General features: G+C 30.6%; 3 protein-coding genes across 6 annotated transcripts in view; 2 read left to right on the top strand and 1 right to left on the bottom strand.

Annotated features, from left to right (window-relative positions):
* The window catches only part of LOC122517485 (adenylate cyclase type 6), a 37,348-nt gene extending 17,173 nt beyond the window's left edge, over positions 1-20,175 (top strand). Inside the window, exons 6-21 of one of the 2 annotated variants that reach the window (XM_043635883.1) lie at positions 7,261-7,410; positions 11,673-11,794; positions 12,308-12,400; positions 13,328-13,474; positions 13,871-14,029; positions 14,228-14,476; positions 14,830-14,989; positions 15,541-15,638; positions 15,895-15,979; positions 16,811-16,927; positions 17,427-17,561; positions 18,112-18,350; positions 18,684-18,822; positions 18,892-19,111; positions 19,468-19,616; positions 19,809-20,175. In XM_043635883.1, coding sequence (XP_043491818.1) covers positions 7,261-7,410; positions 11,673-11,794; positions 12,308-12,400; positions 13,328-13,474; positions 13,871-14,029; positions 14,228-14,476; positions 14,830-14,989; positions 15,541-15,638; positions 15,895-15,979; positions 16,811-16,927; positions 17,427-17,561; positions 18,112-18,350; positions 18,684-18,822; positions 18,892-19,111; positions 19,468-19,616; positions 19,809-20,162 — 2,616 coding nt within the window. In that variant the 3' untranslated portion in view covers positions 20,163-20,175. Of the gene's footprint in view, positions 1-7,260; positions 7,411-11,672; positions 11,795-12,307; positions 12,401-13,327; positions 13,475-13,870; positions 14,030-14,227; positions 14,477-14,829; positions 14,990-15,540; positions 15,639-15,894; positions 15,980-16,810; positions 16,928-17,426; positions 17,562-18,111; positions 18,351-18,683; positions 18,823-18,891; positions 19,112-19,467; positions 19,617-19,808 lie in introns of those variants that run through there. The other variant, XM_043635884.1, reaches the window with a different exon arrangement.
* A 1,772-nt stretch (positions 20,176-21,947) lies between these two features.
* Positions 21,948-24,722, bottom strand: LOC122517457 (DNA polymerase delta subunit 2-like). 3 transcript variants are annotated; one of them, XM_043635852.1, is made up of 7 exons: positions 24,482-24,722; positions 23,828-24,132; positions 23,539-23,755; positions 23,223-23,457; positions 22,867-23,159; positions 22,291-22,785; positions 21,948-22,196 (listed from the first exon to the last, which is right to left on the bottom strand). In XM_043635852.1, the coding sequence occupies exons 1-6, from the start codon at positions 24,648-24,650 to the stop codon at positions 22,667-22,669; spliced, it is 1,338 nt and encodes a 445-aa protein (XP_043491787.1). In that variant the 5' UTR covers positions 24,651-24,722; the 3' UTR covers positions 21,948-22,196; positions 22,291-22,666. The 3 variants fall into 3 exon arrangements, with proteins under 3 accessions (XP_043491787.1, XP_043491785.1, XP_043491786.1); XM_043635850.1 differs by having other exon boundaries at positions 23,223-23,755; XM_043635851.1 differs by lacking the exon at positions 21,948-22,196 and having other exon boundaries at positions 22,243-22,785; positions 23,223-23,755.
* A 603-nt stretch (positions 24,723-25,325) lies between these two features.
* Positions 25,326-27,343, top strand: LOC122517515 (pentatricopeptide repeat-containing protein 2, mitochondrial-like). The gene is made up of 5 exons (XM_043635954.1): positions 25,326-25,576; positions 25,718-26,262; positions 26,343-26,633; positions 26,726-26,830; positions 26,941-27,343. The coding sequence occupies exons 1-5, from the start codon at positions 25,501-25,503 to the stop codon at positions 27,091-27,093; spliced, it is 1,170 nt and encodes a 389-aa protein (XP_043491889.1). The 5' UTR covers positions 25,326-25,500; the 3' UTR covers positions 27,094-27,343.
* Positions 27,344-27,982: the final 639 nt, after the last annotated feature.

Here is a 27,982-nt window from a genome sequence, read left to right as displayed (position 1 = left end):
CTTAATTTTAATTAAACGATAAATTCTCGTTTCTTCGTATTTCTCTTTTTCACATTTATTATTTCTCGTCAAGTTACATTTTCTACTGAATTTTCAAATTGTTGCCTTTACGAAAGTGAAAGAAGAAAAGAAAAAAAAAAATGAGAAGAAATTATACATTGAAATAGAATATTCATAAAGAATAATATCAAAGGACGAAATACTTGAAAAACGTGTGCTCTTAAGACGGTGCTATTTTAAATGTATTTTAAACATATATATTCGGTATAATATATTGCTAATGTATGTATATATATATATATATATATAAAGGGTAATATATTAAAATATTAATGAAATATAATTCAATATTATTGTACATTAGTATCATTTTATCGTAGAACTTTTATCCGTGGTCCACAGACGACGCTCGAGATTAACTCGACTTTGTATACAACAAATAAAGAAAAAAATAAAAGTACTAAAACTTTGAAAATCTATAGAGGAATCGGAGAGAGGAATCGGAGAGAGGAATCGGTGAGAGAAATCAGGGAAGAATCTCGATAAATAGGAGAGAACGCGACGATATAGAATTCCAAGTGAAATTCCAACTGAAATTCCAACCATAGTCTACTACTACTCTCATTGACTTGAAAATGTATATATGTAATACGCTTACAATTAGTGTACATGTAGAAATACACACATATATATGCATGTGTAGCTTTCTGGAGATATTTGCACGGTGTTTTAGGGATATTACGAGGTTGCTAGGAAAAAACTTTGATTAAAGCTCGTTGAAGGTAACAACGTTTTTTCTTCGCGCGTACAGCTTTTCTTCTATTTTTGTAAAAACGTAGAACAAAGCTTTGCGCGTACATACACCTCCTATGTGTTAACGTGTGCGTATATATATGCATATTTATACATATATGCACATATATCTCGAGTAGGATCTTTCCAAGCGTTGCAGGAACGTCGATTACTGTCGTCTACGCGATGCACTTCGGTGTGTCGACGCGAAATACGTCCTTTGACCCGAATAACGTCATGAAAATTACTTTGAGAAATAGCTAACGCGAAGGTGAACCTGTAAACGAACACAAACGCATAGAATTTCTCTATAAAACGATGGAGGTAAATGTAATTTAGGTATAAAAGGCATCTTATCTTCCTTCAGGGGATTATCAGTCTAGCCAAACACTCTTATGGGATTAGACGTTAGTAAAAGATCAAAATGAGACAGCTCTCATAAATATATGTTTAAAATGATCCAACGAAAAAATCACGTTGTTGTCTCTTACGATACAAGAATACGGATAAATACAGGTAACATCTCGAAAAACATGATACTTTAAGAACACGAGTTTCCAAGAAAATACGTGCAAAGTTGCATAGGTAATTTTATAATAGAATTATTCACCTTTCAAGATGTTTTAAATTAATTCATTTTGTTCGGATCATCAAACTATAAGTATGTCTCGTCAAACTGTAAGTCTAATTAAAAGCTTAAGAAGACTATTATAGGAGAGTAATCGATTTTTTTCAATCGCTTACAAACTTTTCGTACGCACTTTCAATCATATCTTATAATAATCTAATTAAAATGACGATTAAATCTCTTTTCGAATAGAAAAACAAAAATGTGTATAAAAATTAATCGATTATTATTACGAAAATAATATTGACAAGAATGAAAAATATATTCGTTCGTCGGAAGGAAATCATTTGTCACGTTGATATATTCACTAGAGGATATCTTTAGGAGAAAACACTAGAGATCATTTTTCCTTGTAACATTTCGCCGAGTGGATTTGGGATAATTGGGTATAAAGGGGAAGAAGAAACGTATTAAAAGCGAAAGATCTTTTTCGGATACTACTATATATTCCCCGGAGTGATATCAATTTATATAAATATGTATTAACTAAACCAGTTACGTATATAACTCGCAAAAAAAAAAGAACAAAAAAAAGAGAGAGAGAGAGAGAGATTCAAAAAATATCTAAACGAGAATTTATTAGTATGAGAAATCTAATAAATCCTCGTACAAATGCATCTATATATTCAATAGAAAAATGAATAAAAATATATATACATATAATGTATATACGTGATTAGTTGGATTAAGAACAATTTTGAAGTATTCTAAGTTGATCTTTTTAATTTTCTTTTTATATAAATTTTTTGCTCAAACTAATGAATCACACCAAAAGAAATACTCGGTTAATGACTCGATGAATTTTAACGATAGGAACTCGTTTAAATAACTTTTTTCACACTGTATACGTATATATATATATATATGAATATATATTTATATATATATATATTTATAAACTCACACCCACACGGGGTGTATATCAACGTACATATCGTATATCTCTCAAACACAGTAGTCTCTTTTAATTACTTCCTATGTGAACTTTTTCATTTAACTTCGTAACCGAAAAAGAATTTCCGAACGTGCGCGTATAAAAAAAAAAAAAAAAGAAAAAAGAGAAGAAACAGCAAACGTTAACACGCAGAAACAAAAAATAAACGTAAACCAATCCAAATGAAGGGTGCGTGTATCTCCCGTTCGATTTCATTTCGAAAAGTTACAAAATCTTTGGCTTTTAAAGTAATCCTAACAAAATAATAATTTAGGAACGTATAATATAGAACTTTAATTTTCCGTAACACGTAAACTTTAAATAAATTCTACGACGCGTTAATTAGTAAGGAATGACGATAAAGTACCCAAGTTTTACGAGATCGTTTGAGGATCGCGAATTGTTTTTTCCTCTTCCCCATCTCGAGTTTTTATATTAAATATATTTTTTACTTATTCTTCTAGTTATACGCATTCAAGAGTAATTTCCTCGATTTAACACGAAATTAGCATACTTTCATCCGGATTTTTTCCTTTTTTCTTATTTCTTTTTCGACAAATCCTGTACTTATTCTCTCTCTCTCTCTCTCTCAGAGTATTTCTGGGAAAAAGTTCACGTTAGTCCTTTACCAGCCATGAAGTTCGTAGAGAATTTTGAAACGGTTGGAGGATTGAAAAAAAAGAAAAAGAAAAAAAAAAAAGGGAAAAATAATTTCGTTGCGTCGATTATTTACGGCCGCCGGTTTTCGTTGCACAACGAACGAGTATTAACGGTCTTCCATTTGTAATCGGATTAAATATGGAAAGCTATGTGTGCATATGTATGTATATTTATATATAAAATACATATGACGTGTGTAATACCGTGGGTAGTACATGCGTAAATATTTTACGCTCGTCAATTTAGAAGTTTTACAAAAACCAATGGTTTTTTTCCCCTCTCACATGCGCTCTTCAATTATTTCAATGATTTTTTCAAGCCTTCTTCTACTATCGAATGGAATTCTTTATTATTTCTAATCGTTTATAGAAATTCAAAGAGAACGGAATATACACAAATTCAATATTTTTATAAACAGATTTACGGATAAATGTATAATAACAGGAGGAAAAATATCTATGAGAAGAAGAGAAAAGAAAAGAAAAAAACATAATAGAGAAAAATTTATGGGGTTTTTCTTAACAAGTATTAACGGTCAACAATTACGTAGATAAAAAAAAGAATTATATCTACGGAAAAAATATAAGAAAGTCTGAATACTTGGAGAAAAATTCAACAATTAGCATCACTCCGAACGAATAAAATGAAACAAAATGAACGGTTAAATTGTAATCAGAAACGTTTCATAAATATAAAGCAAGGTGAAAAAAAAAGAAGAAAAAGAAGAAGAAGAAGAAGAAGTAAAAGAGAGAAAATAAAAAGGATAAAATGAAAAGAGGCAGAGAAAAGGGCAAATCGATATTTCGTTGAACGCGTTGGTAGTAGAAGTCCTCTGACCCTTTGGCGAACAGTCCGAGAGGGTAGTAGTGGAGGTTTTTTCTTTTTAAGACCTCTACTTCTTGGCATCGATGCGAACTACTCAAGGGGTCCACACGCTCCGAGGATTTAATGACGCGAAAACGCTACAACGAGCCATGACGCAAGATCGTCCACTTTTTCCCTCTCTACGAAACAATTTCTAAAACAATGGCCTCTTGGTTGACTCACCCACTAAAAGAAAGTGAAAATAGAAGAGAGAGAGAACGAGCTGCTCGAAATAACCTAAATTTGTGAACGTTTTCATTTTTTAGACCACTTTCATAATTGTGGGCACAAATGTCTTCTCTTATTTCTTTTTCATTTGGTATTTCTTTTCAATGAAATAAACTTTGAATGAATAAAACTTTCGTTATGCAATATAAATTCGATTAGGTTTTCTTTCAATTTACCTTGTAACTTGTTAAGAAACAACTACTAAACAACATTTCAAATATACAATATTAAGAAGGGTTCTAAGCAATCGCGTATAATTGCAGGATTAAATTCGCAAAGATTTAGGGAGAACAGTGTCTCCTAACTTATACACGTTACACGTTACACGTTACACGTTACACGTTCGTAAAGGGAAGTTGTACCTCGAGGATACCTTCTGAATAATTGACATTCGTGAAACGAATTTCTCTTTCTCTTTCTCTTCTATGTCTCTCTGTGGTCTTGTTGTACTATAAATAACTAGACACGCTAAATTTCTAGTTCTGTTAGAATTCTATGCACATTCGATACACGTAATTAATTCGTAATATTCAAATAACATTGCGTAATGATATTAATTTAATTTAATTTTAAAATTATCTCTCTCCCTCTCCACGTTTCTCTTTATAAATATTTGAACGGCTCTCTCAAATTTCTAATTTCATTAGAATTCAACATGCGCGTTGTAATTAGTATTCGTAATTAAAATGATACGTATTCGTTAAATTTAATTATCAGCAAAACAATTGTTATTATTTTATTAAACGACATTTCACCCCAGCAAGTGTTTATTTATTATCGATTTGATCTTTCTATTCGCTTTTTTCTTCTTCTTCTTATTTTTCTGCTTCTTCTTCTTCTTCTTCTTCTACGGGAAAAATAGGAAAAAGTCGCAGTAGTCGAAACTACTAAATATCTACTAAATATCGAGGAAAATGGCGTGGAAATTGGACGATCCTACAGTGGTTGCAACGAAATTCGTTTCAAGATTTTACTATCGCGAAAAGGTACACAAGCTGGTTGAATTTTCGAATCTCGTGATATATTTTTGTTTTTCTTCTTCTTCTTCTACGGGAAAAATAGGAAAAAGTCGCAGTAGTCGAAACTACTAAATATCTACTAAAATATCGAGGAAAATGTCGTGGAAATTTGACGATCCTACAGGTGGTTGCAAACGAAATTCGTTTCAAGATTTTACTATCGCGAAAAGGTACACAAATGCTTGTTGAATTTTCGAATCTCGTGGTATATTTTTGTTTATCAAGGATCAAGACCGTGTTCTTCTTCTTTTTTTCTATTTATATTTAAAATACTAATTAAAAGTACAAATTACGTTCTTATCAATCGTTAGGATAGAATTTGGAATGACTAGAAAATAAGACGAAAAGAAACTTATCGAAGAAATTACACGTACTAATTATAATTAAAGTGTCATTATAGAGAAAATGGTCGAATAGTTTGACAAATAAGGAAAGTTTTCATTACTATCGTACGAAACCTGGATGAAATTTTGTTAGACCTCTCCCGTCGCGAATGACGATGAACTCTACCTCTATCTCTCTACGAGTTATGATTACCCTGGGTGATTACTATGCGAATAACGTTGGAGTCCGAACTACGCTCGAATCCATGCCGAGAATTCATATCAATGTAATCAACAAACTCTACAATCGGTACAATACATTGGTGACATATTTCAACCTGAAATCACGAAATAGTTCATATCGTTAATATCGGAATAAACGTTCGATTGAACAAAATTATCGAAATGATATCCTATTGTATCTATAATATAAATTCATTTCTATTAACTATCTATTTTATATTCTATAAGAAGTAAAAATGGAATGTAATACAAATAAAACATAAAGGATGCGTCATAAATAATAACACGTTTGAATGATACTAATAGATTAACTTTCGATTAGAAATCATTTGGTAATCGTAGTAAAAGCTTCTGCACTAACGGACTATTTTACTAGAATTTTTCTAACGAGATAAGAGGTAGCAATCCTATTTGTATCTATCTGTAATTTTACTAAAGTTTCTCGCGTAATTTCGAGATGAGAGTGCGAATAGCAGCGGAAAGGGTGAATAATAGAAAACTAAATAGAAAAGTTTTCAATTGTTTTTCCCACGAATATCTACTCGCGCGTGCGCTGCATTCGTACCCCATAAAAAATGCCATAGTCTATATCTTATCGCGTATATCTATTTTCATTTTGCTTCTTCTTAGAAATTAGTTCTTTTTCTCCATTTCCACTTCCTTTCTTTCTTTCTTTCTTTCTTTCTTTCTTTCTTTCACCACTTTACTAATCCGGCATTAAAGTTTCCCATCGTAGCGAGTTGTACGATCCACAGGCTCATAAAGGACTAATCCGGTATTAAAGCTTTCTTAGTAGTCGTCTCGTTCATCGATCCTTCTCTCCTTAAACGAAAGCTCTAATCCAGCAGTCGCGCGGGTTTCGCGCTCATTTTTCATGCAGCTATTCATCGATACTACGAGACAAAGAAACAGAGAGAAAGAAATGCACGTTTTGTCGAAGAAACTTTTTTCCTTTTTTATTCCTTTTTTTTCTGATAGAAACTAGTCAAAAGAGATAAGATAAGATAAGATAATCGAAACGTAGTAGTAACTCGAGATTTAAAAGATCTTCTTTTGAAACTTTGATCCAAAGTTACATCCGACATTTAACTAATAAAACAAATAGAATTTTATTAAAAAGGATTAACTTAAGAAAAGTCATTAAGAAACGAGTTGGAGTTTTTTTCACAGACTTGAAGAATTTCTTAAGAAAACTTAAGAATGATTTTAATTTCATATCTTTTTTCGAAGTTATACTTTAGAAGTTATAGTTCTTTTGGCGCGTTTGGGAAAATGTGCGATGGGAGTGATTTTTTTCCGAGCGTCAGTAAAAACGACACCACGAAGTTTGTCGCGGTATTTACGATGCACGGCAAAGCGATTTCAAATTGACGGCACGAAGTTTTCCTCTTGTTTTTTTTCCTCAAGCGTACACATCACACAGGAATATGATCGATTAACCAATTGAAATGTTTAGACACAGTTAATATTCTATATTGTCTTTGTAGACAATTTTCTAATCGTTTCAAATTTCTAACTAACATTAGAGGAGATAATGATCGATTAATGGAAAATACTGTTCGGTTGCAGCTTCTAAGTTCTATCGTCGTGGTTGGTGGGACTAACGTTGCTGGTGCCCTAACTCATCATCCTAGGGAATTAGCACAACGGCAAGCATTCCTTGAAACTAGACAATGCGTCGAGGCACGATTAACAACGCAACGAGAAAATCAGCAACAGGTATGTATATCGATTTCATTTTTAATATCGAGAAATAAATAATAAATATATAATATAAATTATATATCGTGAAAAAACACCTTATGACTTTTATTTACGCTTCACTTAAATCTATTTCTAAAATATTTAACCTCAGAAAATACTCCGCGAATAGAAATAAATGAATTCAAATGAAATTCAGTCGAAAATATCAAAAATGTCACGATTTTTTAATCGTGATTTATAAGATTCTTGTTCTTCGATTCCTAAGTGATTTTCAAAAATAATTTTTCTCATTATCAAGCTAATTCTTTGACCATCAAATCGTTAAATTATAAGCTTAGAAATTGTTGACTCATCCTATATGTATAAAAGGGTCTTTCTTACGAAATTACGGTTAATCTTATGCGATTATACGCCAATTGAACATTTCTTTCTTCTATTTCTTCTTCTTCTTCTTCTTCTTGTCAATTCATTCGTTGAAAATGTGAAAATTGTATAACATTAATGGTTCTGCTGGTGGCGATATTTTTTGTTAAAAAAGACAAAAATGAAATAAAGTTAACAAATGTATTGACAAATTTAGGAAAATTTGGATCTTGCATTTGTACATGATTGCATGATATATAATATATTTAAAAATAATTATCGTTATGGGGATATAGGTTTTGTATTGTTTTATTAAAATACTAAATCGTTATTTGAAAACGTTCGCAATGTTCGATGGCTTTGGTAAAAGCGATCAAAAACTGTCAATAACATACATACGTAACCAGGAGGAGAATGGTAAAAGGCAAATACGATGTGACGAATGAAAATCGAATGCAATTAAAATGATTTACAAGTCCCATTTAAATAGTCCATTTGATTATTATGGTCGGTATTAAAATTCATTTTCCATGGTGGATGGCGTGATATAGAATTTTGGAATTTTGTATAGATTTTCTTTGATTACAAAGTACAAAGAAAAATACGAATTCAATGAAATATTCGTGTAACAATGATAAATCTTGAATTAATCAACGTTTTAATGATTAAACTTTTCTTCGTTTATCATTTATGTGTAGTGGAAGACTTTGTAATTCCACGAGGTATTGTGTACTTAATCAAGAATCGCAAACGCGTTGTATGTAAAACGCGCGTTGCGTTGATACTCATCTCTGCCATTGTCCACATTGCTCGTAGGAAAATGTCGAGAGAAATGCAAACATCGGATCGGAATTTTTTCATTAGACAATTGCGCTTTCGAGTTTTTCTCGATTAATCGATCGAAAATAAAATAGGCAAGATTCGTACACATTTTATTTTATAGGAATCCTCTCTACTGTCCATCCAAGTTAAATTAAATTTGAAGCATTGCTTCTTCGTATTCTCGATTGCTTAATAAATAATGTCCAAATTTTTAATATCAAAAATATAAGCGTCATTTATTTATTAGATATTATACTAAAAAGTATATTATAGTAAAGAAAAATAATTAAATATAGTTGAAATATAAATTATTACAATTTGTGATATTATTTATTAAGAAATTCAATCTATGGAATTATGAACGGACTCATAATTTAGAATGAAAAACAAGTTAGAGGAACAAGTTGAAAAATAAAGCAGCTGAGTTAAGCCAAGTCAAGCAGAGAAAGTATGCTAAAGTGAAAATGTGTTTCCGTCAATCATCGCAACGGCCATTCTCTGACATATTTACATTGCGATGAATCGCTCCCAACGTTGGAAAACGTTCTTCTTTATCTTCTCTTTTAGCTTCTCTTCTTTCTATGAACATTTGTTCCCGTCGTGTAATGTAAATAACGTACAAACGCGCGCACACATATGTATATAGATTTTTCTTCTCTCATAAAAAAATAGTGGTCAAGTATGCATCTCGCATTTAAAACTTAGCCCTTCGACGAGAAAAGAAAAATCAAACAGAAATTTTGGTCTTCTAATTAAAGTCTAAATCTATCCGAAATGATATTCAATATGAAAAAAGCACGTTCATAAAGCTCGACGTTTACGTTTTATGAATGAGAAAAGTTTCTCAGGATTATCCTCGCATTAATCTTGCTACATTTCAGAGGCTAATTGTATTTATTTGTTAATCTAGAAAGAGAAAAAGAAATGTTTATATTTGCGGAAGTGGAGAATATTTACAATCAACTCACTCGTTGATTACATCGACTTAATTCGTAAGAATACACGACACATAGCACACGTAGCAAGAATTGATAGTGGTTGAGATAAAAAGAAGACAAGAAAGATATCGGAAATGCGATTGTCGTGTCACGATACTGCTCTGAAATAGACAGTTTGACGTTGAAAAATGCTTAAAAGTTTATTCTCGACAACGTCTGAAATAATAAACACTTTTATCTGAAATACAAAAGAGAAAAATACAAAATTAGGGAAATACGGAAATAGCATACTTATTTCGAAAATCGATTGTATTTCTCCTCCCAAAGTTATTTCCGCTTTATTATCTTTCTTATTATCTTTCATAAAATCTCACCGAGTAATTTAACTAAATGCATAAAGTATAAAACTTCTCTTTCCCTTTCTTTGCTTTTACCGAAAAGTCGAACAAAATATTCCGTGTTTTCGAAGAATTGATGAATTTTGTATGATCACGTCCATAACATTTTTCTTTCGCGAAAAAAAACAATATAATAGCAAATAAATAAAAATAGAAAAGAAAAGAAGAAAAAAGAAGAAAAAAGAAAATCAAGATCGGTTTTGGGAAAGAAAATCTTGGAGTTAACCATAGTAAAGACTCGATTTTGCCGGCTTTTATTCGAGATTGGGACGGGATTTGGAAGCTTTCAACGGTGAATTGGTAGAAAGGCAATATTTGGTGGAATATCAAATGTTTAGCGGTTACCTTTTTCGCAAGAAATACATCGCAAGAAATACATCGCAAGAATGCGAAAATATTTCGCGAAAGGAGGAAAAAATGTATTTCTAAGCTGGTTTCAACGATTCTACGTAAATATATGCGTATACGCGATTAATAATTCGCATTAATTTATTAAATCGCATTTAATCGAGCGATTTCAACGCTAATAAAATTACGACATGAAAAGAAAATACACTCGAACAAACAAATAAGAACATTGTTATTAATAATATTTAAAGGGGAACAAAAAAATATTCAATCATTGAAATTAATATTAAAATCAATATAACATATAAATATTGATACAAACGAAAGAATATATTATTTTTTGATGAAGTATTTCAATTTCATAATCCCACGCATCGATAGAATGCTGTAAATGAGTGTGCATGCCGTTTTAAAGATCAAATTAAATAATACTTTTTCATGTCGAATATAACAATTTGTATTATACGCCAACTCAATATTCATAGAATTAATATTCTCTTGATATTCGAATATGTACTTTCAAATAGTATCACATATCATCGAATATTTACATATGCAGATAGATATACACGTAGCTAGTTAGATGTAAAATGTACATCATCCAAGATGTATACCCACAATACTATTGAATAGGAAACCGTGCAGCTAATCATTAATTACCCAACGAGTAAATTCAACTCGATAACGTATAAATATGAATCATCGAGGAAATATAACTTAAATCAACTTAATAAATCTTAAATAACTCGAGGCTACAAGTGGATTTCAATAATAATTACCTTTCTCTGATTATTTAACGAAATGCGATTCGCCTAATCGTAACACAATGCGATTTTCGAGACTCGTGAAAGCAGAAGTAATTGGTAAAGGGCGCGTCTATTAATTTGCGAATGTGTGCAAAAGAGATAGAAAGAGAGAGAGAGAGAGAGAGAAATCATTTAAAATTTCAATGAGACTTTATGTCCTAGGTTCTCACGTGTTATTAATCTACATTTGCATTACACGTACGTATTTGAACGTATTACGTAGGTAAACCTTCTCTGTATACCCGTGCGTTATATCCTCGATTATCAAAAGCTATACGGAAAGAGATGTAATCGGAATATTATATCGAAATATAAGAAAAATCAAATGGTAGAATCGATATATAAAATCATCGAGAAGAAAAGGTTCTCGATGTCGTAAAACTCGTTGAAAACTCAATTTTAAAGATTGGCTAAAATAAGATCGTTCGATTTATTTATTGATTTTCATTCATCCCGGCGTGAAAACGTTCATTATTTCCTAACGTAAAAAGAACTTTTAAAAATATGAAAATATGATGTATTCCTGTAAAAATGTCAGATGGGAGATGATGAAAAATTTGAAATAAATAAATTCCATAAATAGTTTTATACTCCGACTTTAGGAAAGATTATTGCTGAGCGTACTTCCAAGACACGTAGCAATGGAGATGAAAGCAGACATTGCTGGAAAGCCAAAAGACACGATGTTTCATAAGATCTATATTCAACGGCACGAAAACGTTAGGTAAGTTTCTTCTTCTTCTCGTAAAAGAAATTTATTATTATAAATCATATTTACCGCGAGGAATGAAACCTGGATTTCTAAAGTTAATGTTAACGTTTTAACGACTTTTGTGTTTGTTCGTTCAACTAAATAGATTTTCTCATAGAGATGAGAGAGAGAGAGAGAGAGAGAGAGAGAGAGGAAGAGAAAGAACTCGTACTTGACATGTAATTTAGCAAACGACAAGGGAGTATTGTTCGAATACCGAGAAGTTCGTTTCAGCGGTCCATGTTTCTTTGAATGTATGTAATTTAGAGTAAATTTTAAAGCAATTGAACAAGATTCGTCAAGGATTTATTACTCTCTCTCCTCTCCTCTCCTCTCCTCTCATGAGTACTACGTTTGTATTAATGCATTTGCATGTAGACCGATGCAAAATGTTCTACGAAGAAAATGAATATTCGTCGTCTGTATTTTTCATATTTTTATTTGGAATTTATTAATACTATTTATACGTGTTCTTTCTTGTTATAGCATTTTATTCGCAGACATTTGTGGTTTCACGTCATTATCTGACCAATGCACAGCGGAAGAACTCGTACGATTGCTCAACGAATTATTTGCACGGTAAGATTTATTAATATGACGATGGAAAAAAGAAATGTCAAAAGAATAACGTTATTTTTTCAATTGGATTTGGACATTTCTACGATAGTAGACAAAATCGAGAATATCGATGAATCGATAATAGAAGTATTGTTCATAAAGGTTCTCGCGTTAGCTCCATAGAAACCTATGAATGGATAGAAATTGAACAATGATACACGACTATAGCTTTTCACGAATGAATATCGAATCCTAAACTATTTTGGAAAAATCTAGATTTTGCATTTTTTCAATTTTCAAAATATCTACCTTTCGTAATATTCTTTTGTTTATTCTAATGAATTTACTTGAAACGCGTTTTAATATAGTCGTGTTAGAAACCATCAGTCTAAAAGATCGACGGTTTGGAAGGATAGCCGTAAAAAGAGAAAAAAAAAGGGTGTATAACACCCCTGCCTGATTTCTCGACGTGCTCTTGTTGCCAAAGCACGTCGATGGCTTTACATTTTTTGCTTTCGGTATTTTCTTCCCACGTAGATATCGAACGATCTTTCCTCTTTTACCATTACAGAGAGAGAGAGAGAGAAAGAGAAAGGACAACAACAAAATAACATAATAAAACGTTTTTCATATATTATATATCGAATATATTATCTAATATGCTCAATTATTACGATTAATAATGATTCTCTAGTTTCTCTATTACTACGAATCTGTAATTAAATTATTATAGCTTCAATTAATGTGGAAAATCGAATGAAGATTGTTCGTTCGCACACAAATGCACACACACACACGCACACACCTATAAATTCGCACGGGCTAACGGGGATTACCCTGAAAAGGCTAACGGATAAAAAAGATAAAAAAGATAAAAAAAAGAAAATACAAAAGCACAGACACAAGGGAATTCTGGAAGAAGCTTTTTGGGTTGTTTTCTTTTTTCAGGTTTGACAGATTGGCTGCCGAGCATCACTGCCTGAGAATAAAACTCCTTGGAGATTGCTACTATTGCGTTTCGGGTCTACCAGAACCAAGACCCGATCATGCCCACTGTTGCGTAGAGATGGGATTGGATATGATTGATGCGATCACGTGAGTTTATGATCTATTGTCTTTTGGTTCCCCCTTTTTTTGCTCTAGTCTTATAATTATCATCTATATCAAAATTCGCGACAGATTAAATCTTGAATAATGAAACATTATTTCATTCGAATAATTTTAATATTGCATTAACACACACATGTTTTTATGTAATTTTGTTCTTTTCTAATTTTAATTATTTTTTAAATCATAATCTTTTAATATTAACACACATTTCAATGTATTATTTTATTTCAATATTTTGTGATTATTAAACGAATTGAATGAAGTGATCATACTTGTGGTATTTTATAATAAAGTAGATTTATGTTATATGATATATAATTTAATCTTTGATATTTGTTAAGTTTTCCAAAAGAATTATCATTTAATTTTGAATTCGCATAGACTGGTACGCGAAGTAATGGCAGTAAACGTAAATATGAGGGTTGGTATTCATACTGGACGAGTACTTTGTGGAGTTCTAGGCTTGAGGAAATGGCAATTCGATGTTTGGAGTAACGATGTTACTTTGGCTAATTACATGGAAAGCGGTGGAATACCAGGGTGAGTTGAAAACGAAACATACATTATTTTGGCTGTCGAATGACTTGTGTTCAAATAATTCGAGAAGAAAATGGAATATAAATCGTTTAGTAACTTTATCTTACTTTACAAAAACACCCTCATATAAGTACACATAACACATAGATATTATATTTAAAAAAAGAAGGTCGATAGACGTTAACCAGACACTTTTTTCAGTCGAGTGCATATTACGAAAGAGACCTTGGATTGCTTGGGAGGATATTACCAGGTCGAGGAGGGACGTGGCGAAGAGAGAAACTCTTATTTGAAGGAGCACAATATCGAAACTTATTTAATCGTTCCTGGCGATACTTATAAAGACAATGTACCTGCATCTGGCGTAAAAAAAGGATTCACGATAAATGGAAACGTGTCAAAGGAAATGAGGGTTATGGGTCATGGATCCCAACATGGCAAACAAACTAAGTAAGAACATATACCAGTGATTTCTTGTCTTTCTAGCGTAAATGGAATACCGTGATTCAATTTAACGAGTGTTCATTCAATTTAACAAATACCAATCATTTTCTAAATACGTATACAAATAAATCAGATCACGTGCACAATTAATGATCCTACAAAAATAAAGCTTTTATATACGGGGTATCTTTCTAAAATTATAGATGATAAATTACAATTGTTCGTATTTTCGTAATCACCGAGCCAAATATATCCAAAAAAGAGACAAACTTTTCAGACCAAAATGTAGGTTGAACAGTAATCATTTTATCGATGTCTCTTGTTTCAAACTACTTTACGTGTTTTTGCTTTCTTAATAGATTAGGATTTGGTGAAAGTGTTGAGTGCGAAAAAGATCCAGAAGATGAAGTCAATGAATATCTTATGAGAGCTATAGACGCAAGGAGCATCGACCGTCTAAGAGCTGAACATTGTACACCTTTCATATTGACGTTTCGAAGGCCTGATGTCGAAGAGAAGGTAAAACGATAATCGGCTTAAATCTATTACTAATATCCTTTTTCTTTCATTTTCTTTCATTTTCTTTCATTTTCTTTTTCTCCATTTCGATGTCACGAATTAGTAAGAGAGATGACCACAAAATGGGAAGGTTCAATTTAATTTTTAACATTTTCATTTCTACATATATAATAAAAATGACCTATATATATTCGATTGGATTGGATTAATAAATCTTCCGAATTATCAGTATCTAATAATTAAATACTAAATTTTCATAATACAATGGTGAACCAAAATTCTCTAAGTTTGTAATTCTATGATTTCAAGACAAAAAATATTAAACTAAGAGAAGTTTTCGAAAAAGATGAATTAATTTTTGAAACCATCTAGAAACGTTTGATCTACAATATACATATGTATCGTCAAACGAAAAAAATCTTACTCTTTGTTTCGATTAATTTTTCCATGTAGAATAATCCTCTGTCCAACCATCCCATTACTTGGTTTTAATTGTTTCTCTCTCTTTCTCTCTAATAAAATATAAATAAGACCGGTAATGTGTGTTTCAGTATTCACGAGAAAGAGACAGGATGCTTTCCGCCTACTTTGTTTGTTCTGGTTTCGTTTACATGGTTGTTGTGGTTGCTATAGCCATTACTCTTTCCGGGTAAATATATAATCAAATGATTTCACATTCTGCTAATATTTTTTTACCGAGTAGTTGTGTGTATATTTAATATCATCGATCACACATATTCATCGTAAATATATTACATTTAATTAGATTATATTTAATGAGAGAAATCCCTTCACATAAACACATACGCCCACGCATATATTACTTTTCATCGATTGCTAATAATTTTGGTTATTTTTGATTTTATGGTTTCTTTTATACACCATATATATCATACATTTTTCAGGAGTATATATTTCTACGCGTGTACCGGAGTGAGCGTATTGGTGATAGCTTTGGTAAATGGCATTCTACTTGCTGAGAAAAACGAGGTGAGTTTTGTTATATGCTAGATGTATATAATATGTATATAATATGTATATAATATGTATATAATATGTATATAGTGTGAGATGCGAGCACCTCCAAGCCAAACTTAAATAGGCATTCGTGAAGAGATTGGACGGTGGGCCCTGGATAGCTCGATGGTTAAGGAGCAGTCGCCTGGAAAGCGGAAGATCCGGGTTTTCGAGTCCCGGTCCAGTCAGTCCAACGGCCCAATTTTTTTCACGAATCCTACAATAGTAATATGTACATACATATTGTATTTTTACTTGAATGTTTCTTCTCGTATATCTATCTCTACATTTTTCTCAACTTGATGCATATATATCGTGCACATTCGTGAGAAATAACTCATATACAACCACCCCCTCGTTCCCATACATACATAAATATAAATATAAATATAAATGGATATAGAAATATCTACGCGCGCGCGTAGCATGTATTAGAAGTACATATTCGAAAATATTAGAATATCTATGACACGGTTACTCGTCGTTGGATCGATCGTAGCAGAAAACTCTTTGGAAAGTTGCCACTTCCTCTTAACCTTGACTACTTGTCGAGATTCCAGGTCAGTGCCAAAATTATCGATTCGTCCATTATGTTTTCGATGATAGGGACTCTTCTACGAATTGATTTCACTTTTATCCTCCTCCGATAGCTGCTCGACATGATCGCTATCCGTCGAATTCGGTTTCATCTTATTTCCAAATGGATACACACATTTTTATATATTCACGTATATTTTAGGCTTACTATTGTATATTATATTATTCAATATTTTATCTTTTTGCTTTATTTTTCTTTGATCATAGACGGTACCAGAATGGGTAAGGAATACGGCTGTGAGGATTTTTGAAAATCGAATTATTGCACAAAGCATCGCTACTGTCGTTGTCTTTTTAACATTCATCACTGTTCTTTCACCAATGGTGAGTAATTTTATATAATATTATTTCTAAATAGAAAAGAATTACTTTTTTGTTTGAATTTAAACGTTGAACAATTTCGTAAATATTTTTTACCATTCTTTTTCCTTCAATCTAATTTCGATTCTTAACTTTTGAATTACTTTGGAACCAAGGTACGTGTAAAACAAGATCAAAAGTTTTCCATCTAACGTTTTCCAAACAATTACAACTTCCTCTCTCTCTCTCTCTCTCTCTCTCTAATTCTAATTCTAATTCTAATTCTATTTGTACATTCTCTATTCGTAACTCTTTCCACGTAGGAGTAGTAATTCAATACGTTTTACCTAGCTAATGGCTAGTAATAGTAATTAGTACGATCGCTTTTCATTATCTAACAGTCGAGAGAGAAATAGAGACAGGGATGGAGAAAGAAAATTTGTCGTAAAACGGGAAACGCACAACAGGAGAATCACAACTAATCGTTCCTATCGTATTTTGTTCTTCTCTCTTCTCGTTTCAGGTAAAATTAGATGGAAGCGAAGCATGTGGAGATAACAATTTGACTGCAACCACAGAATGGCTTAACAATTCGACCGTAATGGTTGAAAGAATCGAAATAAAAGATGGACCATGTTACTATTCTCTTTTCTCCGACGTAAGTTTCTATTAAAATGTATTATTATTTTCGAAAAATGATCATCCTATCTTTGCATTAAGGGGCGGTATGGTTAATTATTGACCCTAAGACTTGAAATGTTCAAAGAATATTCCTGAAATATGATACTTCCACCTAAAAAATTTGCAAAAAATCGAAAAAAAAAAATTAAATACTTTAATTGTTTAATAATTCCTCTATATCACAAAATAATATACCAATTACTGAGACTTGTGAAATTGTCGCGTAAAAATGAAATAAAAATGATCGATCTAATTCCAACAGTGTTTAAAGATTATCTCTCGTATTTTTCAATTAGAAAAACGACAATGCCAAGAACTCATTTACAGTTAGAAAACAGGATAGATTTTTTAATGAATATTTATGTTTGAGAAGAAAGAGAGGACAAATACAAAGGAAAAGATAGAAATTGTTTCGGATAAATAAATTCTTACGTAATCTAACATATACTAACGAACATTATGGATTTACATGTTTAAATTCCCCGTATAAAATGAACCCACAGATTTTCTTTATTTTATCTCAACAGCTATTTCCTGTTCTGGTGATGTTAGTTATGGTGACCTGTGCGGTATATCAAATTTTAACTTCGGTTCTCAAAGTCGCTGTACTGGGCATTGTCGTGACCTGTTATTTAGGTGTTAGCATTTATCAAGCCACGAACGATGATAGTCTTGATCCTGCCGAGAAATGGTTAGCCGGTGTACTGGTAGTCTTTTTTATGGCGTGTCTGGTCGTTCATTCGCAACATACCGAAGCTACTTACAGGTAATATTCTTAATAAAAGTAAAAGGGATCAAAAATGTTTAGTAACAGTTCGAATAAATTTTGTCGACAAACGATTTTTAAATGACACGATTACATATAAACTTTCATTCAATTTTTTACAAATTTATATTTTAGACTTATTTACAGTAATCCTATTTCTCTTAGAATGATCAAAATAAACAAAACAAAAAATCGTATAATCTGGATTTAACATTTGTTATTCCTGTACATGCATGTAGAAATCTTTACCATGAATTTAGAAAATCGATTGAAAGTTGAGAATTAAATAAATGTATTCTTTTTTTTTTTTCTTTTCTTTTCTTTTTTTCACAGATTAGATTTCTTATGGAAACTTCAAGCAACCGAGGAGAAAGAAGAGATGGAACATCTCAAGGCCTACAATCAAAAATTATTGGCGAATATTTTACCAGAACACGTGGCTGCCCATTTCCTTTCCACCTTTAATTCCGACGTAAGATAATCGATTAATCAACTTCGTAATATCGGATAGGCCATAATTAACGTGCACACGCTTTTCTAGGAGCTCTATCATGAGCAATGCGATTTCGTTTGCATAATGTTCGCCTCGATACCAAACTTTTCGGAGTTCTATGTCGAGCTAGAGGCGAATAATGAGGGCGTCGAGTGCCTCAGACTTCTAAACGAAATCATCGCAGACTTTGACGAGCTTCTAGCGGAGGAACAATTCAAGTACATCGAGAAAATTAAGAGTACTGGTGCCACCTATATGGCAGCATCAGGTTCGTATGTATACGTTCTTTCTCATTTTTCATTCAAAATTGCTATTTATTTGTAAAATCACTGACCATATAAGTCAACAAAATATTATTCGATAATCCCTTCGATGCATTTATATTTCATTATTTTTACGAAATTAAAATAAAAAAAAAAAAAATAAGCAAAATTGAATCCCCCATTAAATCAAATCAAATTGTAATTCGGCAATGCTATAGAGATGCATTTAAGGATTAGTAAATAAAAACGTACACAGTTACGCACAGTTGAAGAGTCAAAATAATGTGAGCCTGTCCGTTATTTATACATTTAAAAGTATTCCTATTTATAAACGCCTTCAAATCGTTTTCCTTTTCATTAGGCCTGACGAAAAGCACCTGTGACATGAGGGACTACAAACATGTGACCGCCATGGCGGACTATGCTTTAAGAATACGCAAACAGCTGGCAGACGTTAATGAACATAGTTTCAACAACTTTAGGATGCGTGTTGGGATCAACATAGGGCCGGTATATAATATCAAACTTTACTTATTGTTAAATCCTTCCATAGTCCTCGTAACTTTTATCATTAGCTGGAAAATAAATTCTTGCAAAAATTGATGGGACAGACAATTTTCCTTTTCTAATGTAATCCTCCAATTTTTCTTTTCTATTGTTAGAATTTTATAATCATTAGAATACGTATATTTACATGCACAGGTTGTTGCCGGGGTGATAGGTGCAAGAAAGCCGCAATACGACATTTGGGGTAACGCTGTTAACGTGGCCTCGAGAATGGATTCTACTGGAATTTTGGATAGGATTCAGGTCACCCGAGAGGTTCACGATATTCTATTGGCCAAAGGTTATCCACTTATCTGTCGTGGAAGTATACAAGTTAAAGGAAAAGGCAGTATGATAACGTATTTCCTCAATGGACCACGTGATACTACAAACACGAGGATTAATAAAACAGAGATTTTAACGAGGGCTAATTCGAATCACAACAACAACAACAACAATGCTAATCTCAACGAAAGGATGTCGTCTCCCAATAATGGAGCAACACTTTGAAGAAGAAGAAAAATGAAGAAAAATAAAGAAGAATGAAAGAAAGAAGAAAATCATTTTTTCGAGATTATCGATAAAAATATATCATTATTTATACACGTTTAGTAATGATAAAACTGATTATCTGGCCAAGTTGTACAATATTTTAACGACGAATGAAAAAAAAGAAGAAGAAAAGAAAACATATATAAGATTTCATTTCTGATTTGTTGATGCAATTTATTTTCTGGCTATCGTCCAGATAATCGATGCTTTCGTCGTATAACACATGTATACGTACGAACGTACTTTGGATTTTTCCGTCTCTGTCCCCTTATTTAGATTTGATTTTTACGTTGAAAGAAAATATAACAAACAAAAAAGAGAGAGAGAAACGATATTGTTGATGTGGTGATCGTAATCTTAACTTTCTTGTTTATGACATTAATGATTTTTTTTTTGTTTTAACGATAAAAATATCTTTGAATATAGAGATATAAAAAAAAGTCCGTATTATTGTTGGCTTTCTTATTGAACATTTGATAATCAATGCTTAGATGTAATCTATGAAAGTGCATATCGTTCGTTAGATTATTTCAAACGTCTATCACTACTTTTAATGAAATTCAATCAAAAGGAAATGAATATTTTTGAATTATATCGAAATAATAAAGGTGAATGAATTCAATGTTCGTTTCGATAAATGACTTTTTCAAAAAAAGAAAAAAGTTCAAAATATAAATACGAAGCTCTTTTATCATTTATGACACTATTTTTTCTATTTATTCATTTCAACATATCAACTTTTTCTACGATATATATATATATATATAATATATAATATATGAATTTTCTCATTTTGAATATATTCATCAAGTTGTTTGTTGAATATATTCAACAAACAATTAAATAAATTAAAGAAATAAATTAATAAATGAAAAAGAAAATTGAGTAAAATTTCGTTGTGTATACAAATACATTGCTGGCAGGTCCAGTTATTATTATGATGATTATAAATTATTATTATTATTATTATTATTATTATTAATATTACAACATTAAAATAGATAAGATAAATACATTATATATGAATTTCATATATGATATATAAGAAACGATAAAGATATAGTGAAATCGATCATAAATGGTAAAATTTTCGATTTGGAAATAATAATTAAACATTTATAGTTAATCATCGTGTCTAATCTCGTAAAGAAAATTTCGTTCCGAGAGAAGAGAAAAAATCTAAATAAATGTATCATAGAATAGGCAGAATGAGGACAAATTTCTTATCGAATCGCTCTATTTTTAGATATGAATTCTGCGATTTAGATTGGATTTCTGCGATATAATATACATATATATACTTCTATGTTATAATAAGAATAATAATAATGAAAATAAAACAATACAACATGCATCCATCCACAGAACACAGATGCAATCATAGACAGCAGCACGCACACATACTACTATTATTACTACTACTACATACATACGAAAAAAAAAGAGGACAGATACTGCAGTGACTTTAGAAAGTCAAGTCAATATAAAGTATATAATACCTGCAACATCTTCAATGTGGCCTAAGTTATGTGTCTACATTCAGAAAATACCTCTACATTATAAATAAATTCAGAAGCCTGACACAAATTATCCTTAACAAAATGCGAAATAAATTTTTATTAAAGTTACAACAAAATCGTTAAGTAATTTATTCATTCATGCATATCATGCATTCATGCATTCATTCATTCATTCATTCATTCATTCTTCAAGTATGTAGTAAGTAAATCAATTGATTTCTGATTAATAGTTAAAATCAGTTCGTAACTTTATTTGTTTCTATTTAAAGAAAAACTAGATCTATGCGGAACTCGAATATTTCTTTCTTGGTTACATTGGAAAAATGACTTATCGATTATTAACCCTTAGCAAACAATTACACGCATCATACATTCATATATTCATACATTTAAACAGAAAAACCAACACCACTACTACTATAAGAACACAAACTAGAAACAGTGGAATAGAATCTTGCCAATATCGATGACCCTAAAACAAAAATTCATTTTATATTACTATGTATAACACACGTATGTAATTTTTATGAATTTATTTTTATATCCTAAATGATTGCATTACAAACCTTGGGATACTATTGCAGACATTCTTGATAAGTGATACTCTATGTTCTTGTAAGGCGACACGCAAAGTAATAATATCAATTACCTAGTAGAATATAGAGTAAAGCATTCAGTACACATTGAAATTTGTTCCAAGTGTAGGAAAAATAAGAGCAGTTTCCTGCGAGATCATTTTTGGTGGTGGTACTGTCGGATTCTTCTTATTGTTGTTAAAAAAAAATCATTTGAAAATTTGAAAAAATACAGCACCGATTAGTTTAGTTTTACACACGTATATACTTTCGTATTATATACGTATATAATTTCTTATTGTTATATGTATCAAATACATATATAAAAAAAAAAGGACTCGGAAGATTTTTAAAAATATGATCAATGTCATAAGTTAGCTTCAAATGAAATAGGAAATGTTTCTAAACTTTCCAAATCAAGGAGAACAGCTGTTCGAGTTTTCGAAAAATTTGGAATACAGACTAATCTCACTACGTGTCCTTCATCTGTAATAAATATTAAATACAATTGAAATGGTTTATTCATTTGTTTTTATATAATTTAATGTAATTTAAATATGATCTTACCAGATATCACTTTTGTTTCATATTTCTCCATATTACCAACAAAGTATATGTCTAAACATTCTTTTATAATGAAGGGATCATTTTGAAAATATGGATAAGATGGTAATGAATTTGGGGCTGTAGGTGCGTAATGCCGCCAATATAATGTATTCTCTAACCATTCTAAAGGAGTATTGTTTAGAATATTATCAACTTTCATAATATCTTGAATCGGTTGTCCACTAGATCCAGCTATAATACGAGATCCGATAGAACCAACCCAAGGATTAGTAGCGCAATGAAAACTCTTATATCTGTAAATTGTAGAATTTATATCATTCTTGTTGCAATTTTATCTAATAGATTTAATATTATACCTTATTGTTTGGGGTAACAAACAAGGATGTAATGGTTGTTGAGGCAACATATGACATGTAGGATCGAATTCACCAGGCATTAATGTTACACAACAACATTTTACGATAGGTTTAAGAAATTCATCAAGTCTATGAGTGGCCACCTTAGTTTCCTTGGTTAATATTTCATTATAATTTTTTTGCTTAGAATAACTTATATGATTAAATTTTTCTATGAAACCTCTTATGCTATTTCCTAAGCGATCGTAGATATATTTATCAATTTCAATCATACAAATAAATATTAATTGATATAAATGATAGTAATTAAAAGTACCAGCTATAATAACATGCGCAATACGTGCAGCTTCTTTTTGTATGCACGAAGTTCCAGCCATTCCTATAATCCATTCGGATAAGAGAGTCAATCCAAATGGGTCTACATTATTTGCCAAAGATAATCCGGAAACTAATAATGTCATTGTATTTCTTTGTAATGATATAGAAGATGTAGGAGGTGTTGGAAAATATCCCGGAAAACACCAATCCTCTACCTAAAATAGGATTACTTTATTTAACCAGAAAAAAAGAATTGAAAATAATCTTAATATATATACTTGCAATACCCAAAATGTTCCATTATTTTGTCGACGACCAAGCAATGCGGAAACAATACCAGTTACAATACTTTGTACATTCATATGATTACCAGTTAGTTTTATTCTTAATGCTTCATCTTCCAAAAATAAGATATCTTTAAATGACTCATAATTAGATTGCAATGGTTGTGGACAAACTTGTAATTCTGTTGCAAGCATTTGTAAAGCAGATCTTTTCAGTTCTTCATGCTTATAAAGAGTTCCTATGATTACACAGGGTTTATTTTCTTCAAATTCAACAAGATCAGAGATATTTATTATTTTGTGTGTAGCTAAAATAAAATAATAAAGATCAATATTTTAATATTTTGTATAAATATTTATTGATGTCTCTTTCATTTCATATATTTTAATCAATTATTTTCCATTGATGTCTTTATTGGTTAACACAAGGGAATTAGCAAAAAATAAGTTTTATGTTGATATGAAAACTATAAAAGAAAGTTTTATAATGATGAGGGAAATGTTTTTTCTGTGTCTTTTTGAAATACGTATTTTTTTGTATAAAACATAATATTTTATCTTTCCTTTTCATTGATTTTATTAAAGTTAACCTACATTACTGTCGAATCCATTAAATAACATTTATCTGCAGTTATAGATTAATTTGAAATACTTTACCCCATTTTATTTTTGCCTTTAGTATTACATTATCTCTTAATGCATTTAATCTTGTGAGATATATGCTTGAGTATTGGCACTGAAAATTTTTCGAAGGTAATAAAAATCTTTTAAAATCATTAAGTGGTATATTTTCTCGAACAAAAACACACGTAGTATTATCCTCCATGAATAAAAGTAAAATTATGTTTACGCATAGAAAAATAATATACTCCTATTTTATAGATTTAAAAAAAAAATATTATTTATTTGAAACGAGATATTAATTATTTTCTTCTTTATTTGATATTTGTATGAATATTTTAATTTTCTTCGAAGAAATCATAGTCATAATCGATGAATAATAATTATTTACATTTATCCCTAATTATTATTAACAAAACAAATAAAATATAATTTATAATTTCTATACGATTAATGTTCTGCATAATGGAATATTTATGGACCAATACGGTTTAAGAATTTCATATCCATATTAAAAAGATGAATGTTACTTTTTGATCAAATTAAAAATTTATTCTTACAAAGTTATATAATTTATAAGAATTAAGAAATATAAATTAATATATAAGTAGTAAAAATTATAATAATAGATTTTAATTAATTTGTCATTTTTATATGAGTATAATCAATTATTAATCTAAACGGAAATAATATTTAATAACACAACGATTGATTTGTAACACACATTTCCGGAAAATATATTTCTTTCGGATGGATTCCATTCGCTTGCTTTGTTACGGTATCTAGTTACTTTGTAGCTTTTCCACCAATAAGAAAAATACGTTTAGTACAGATTACGTAAGCAATAGTGAGGGAAAGATACCAGCTATTTAGCCAATGAGAGCCATAAGAGAGAGCCATCCTCTCTTTCCGAGGGTCAATCGTCGCAAATGTATCTTGTTCTTTCCATCTTATTTTTCTCATGTGCTTGGTTGTAATATCCATAATTTGTTAATATCTAATTAAAAGCGAAAGAAAAGTATTATTTAAATTATATTAAAAAATAATCGTAAGTCATGGCTACAAGTTTAAGACTACTTCGGTTTAATTTGCCGCTTATGTTCAATTCTACGTTAAGAAATACTGTAGGCGGTAAGTAGTGCTACAATAACCTCAAACTTTATATCGTGCAATTTACTAATATAAATTAAATATATTATCATTAACTATAAAACATTTTTTAATAATGAGGTATATAACTATAGTTTCAATTAAATTTGGATATTATTTTAGGAACTTTCTCATTCGGAGTAAAGCGTTTTATTTTTACAAATAAAACAATTGGCATGAACAATTATGAATATGTAAGAACACAAGTACATCAACAATTTATAAATGTAGAAGAATCATTTCGTAAAAAAATGAAAGAAATTGTTGAAGATGAAAACAGCGTAGTTTTTACAGAAGACTTAAAAGCTATGTCTCATTTAGTAACTAGTAATCCTGACGATATAGATTTATTTGTTAAAATGATATATAAATTTAATTCTCAAAGCAGTGACCTAAGGTTCGGTAATTACTCATTTGGTCCTGTAATAATGAGAGCTTTTAACTATGTGGGCAAACCAGATATAGCATTATCTACATTTCTCGACCCAAAACTAGCTTCATTTTATGATCAAAGCACGAGTTATTCAGTTTTAGTAACATTATTGTATAACAATAAGATGTACAGTGAAGTACGTCAAGTATACGACATATTTAAGTCTAGATGTGTTGATTTACAAAATGTTCCAAGAATTCCAGTTATTGTTACCGCTGCTGCTTGTTATCAGGAGGTTTGTGTTCATCTTTTTGTATATGGTTTATTTAAAACTAAATATAAAAATTTAATCATTGAAAATTTGTATATTTTCAGAATACTCCAGAATCGTTCAATTATTTATTGAACGTTTGGAAAGAATTAAGTCAACATAACTTCCCGCCACTCCGTAGATTTATAACACTCTTAGGGGGTCTAGCATTAAAACAAAATTCTCCACAAATAACCTTAGAATTAATGTCGTTAATAAGAACACGTTACATCGATAACAGATGTATGAAAATTCTTGCATTCTGTAAACTTAATAGGTTAAATGATGTTGCCTTTATATTGAAAAGTTCACTCGAAGGAACCTACTCTATTAAAGAAACCTATTTTGCAGATGTTGTATGCATATATTAATAATATTATTTTTAATTATATTTACTTCTACGTATAGAATAAGAATGTTAATCAAAATAATCTTAATTAAATTTTAGATTGAAGAGGTTGAAAAACATTTGGATGATAAAGATGATGAACTTAAATCGATAATAACAAAATTAATTTCTCTTATGAAAGTACAAGGACATATAGAAGAGACTGTAATTATACAAAAATTCTTTAATCTCATTGCATTTATTATTTGATTAATAAATCAAAATATTAAATATATATTAAATGTAAGATAAGTAATATACTTTTCTTTTTACAGACATTGGAATCTCATATACTTTCTCCAATTGAATATTTGTTTTCAAAACGTTCTAAAAATCAGATTACTGATCGTGGTAACGAAAACAGAAATGAACCATTTTTTAGATCACCACAACGTAAAAGGATAGTTGGCTTAAAGGACCTTATTTAATTATAAATATCTTAAATATCTTTTTCCAATTCATTGTAATGTATCTATCTATGTATTTAGGATATAATTATAATTAGATGATCCCATCTTTAAAGTTATAACAAGTTCACCTTATTTCATCCATTGTGTTTAATTATCATTATACCGATAGTACATAATATCTTTTTATAATTTATTGTGTATTTCAGAGGAAAGTTTTGTAAGAGTACATGTTATAACTTTTAAAAGATTAAACGTAGATACAAATTAATTCGATTTTTCTCTTATTTTATATAAATATTATATATATTATAATTTTTGTGTGCGTGTGCACTGGTTAGCAGAGGCCTTGGATAACGAATTTTGATTATGTGAACATGTATTTCACAGGAAGACATTATCAAATATTATTTCTTTTCTTGTGGTATATTGAGCTCATTTATTAAAATTTATGGTTATAAATAGATTTCATGGTGAAAATAAGTGTTTAAGCACTTATTTTTTTGAGTTGGTTTATGTAGACAATAAATCAATTCATCATCATCATCAGCCTATTATACTGTCCACTGCTGGACAAAAGCCTCTCTCATATTGAGCCTTGATCTTCCTCACTGGCTAAAGACGTGTTGGAAGATGGTGTAAGGATGGTGTGTAAGGATGGTGTGTTAGGGAAATTTATAGGTTTAGACAAGGATAGTGGATGGGACAATGGATTCCCCCGTATGGTCTTGGGAGATAATCCAAGGCTTGCGTAGGCAGGGTCGCATCCCTGAAGTAGGTCTATCCTCCACCGGGATCGTGTAGGAGTACCTACCCGCTACCTTAAAATAAATCAATTACAAATATAATAAATAAATAATATTTAACATCTTTTCATGACATTTTAAAAGAATTTTATTTGTATTTATAA

Source organism: Polistes fuscatus, unplaced genomic scaffold (genome assembly GCF_010416935.1).
Source record: "Polistes fuscatus isolate 324 unplaced genomic scaffold, CU_Pfus_HIC Scaffold20, whole genome shotgun sequence".
NCBI lineage: Eukaryota > Metazoa > Arthropoda > Insecta > Hymenoptera > Vespidae > Polistes > Polistes fuscatus.
This window is presented reverse-complemented; position numbering and strand designations above follow the sequence as displayed.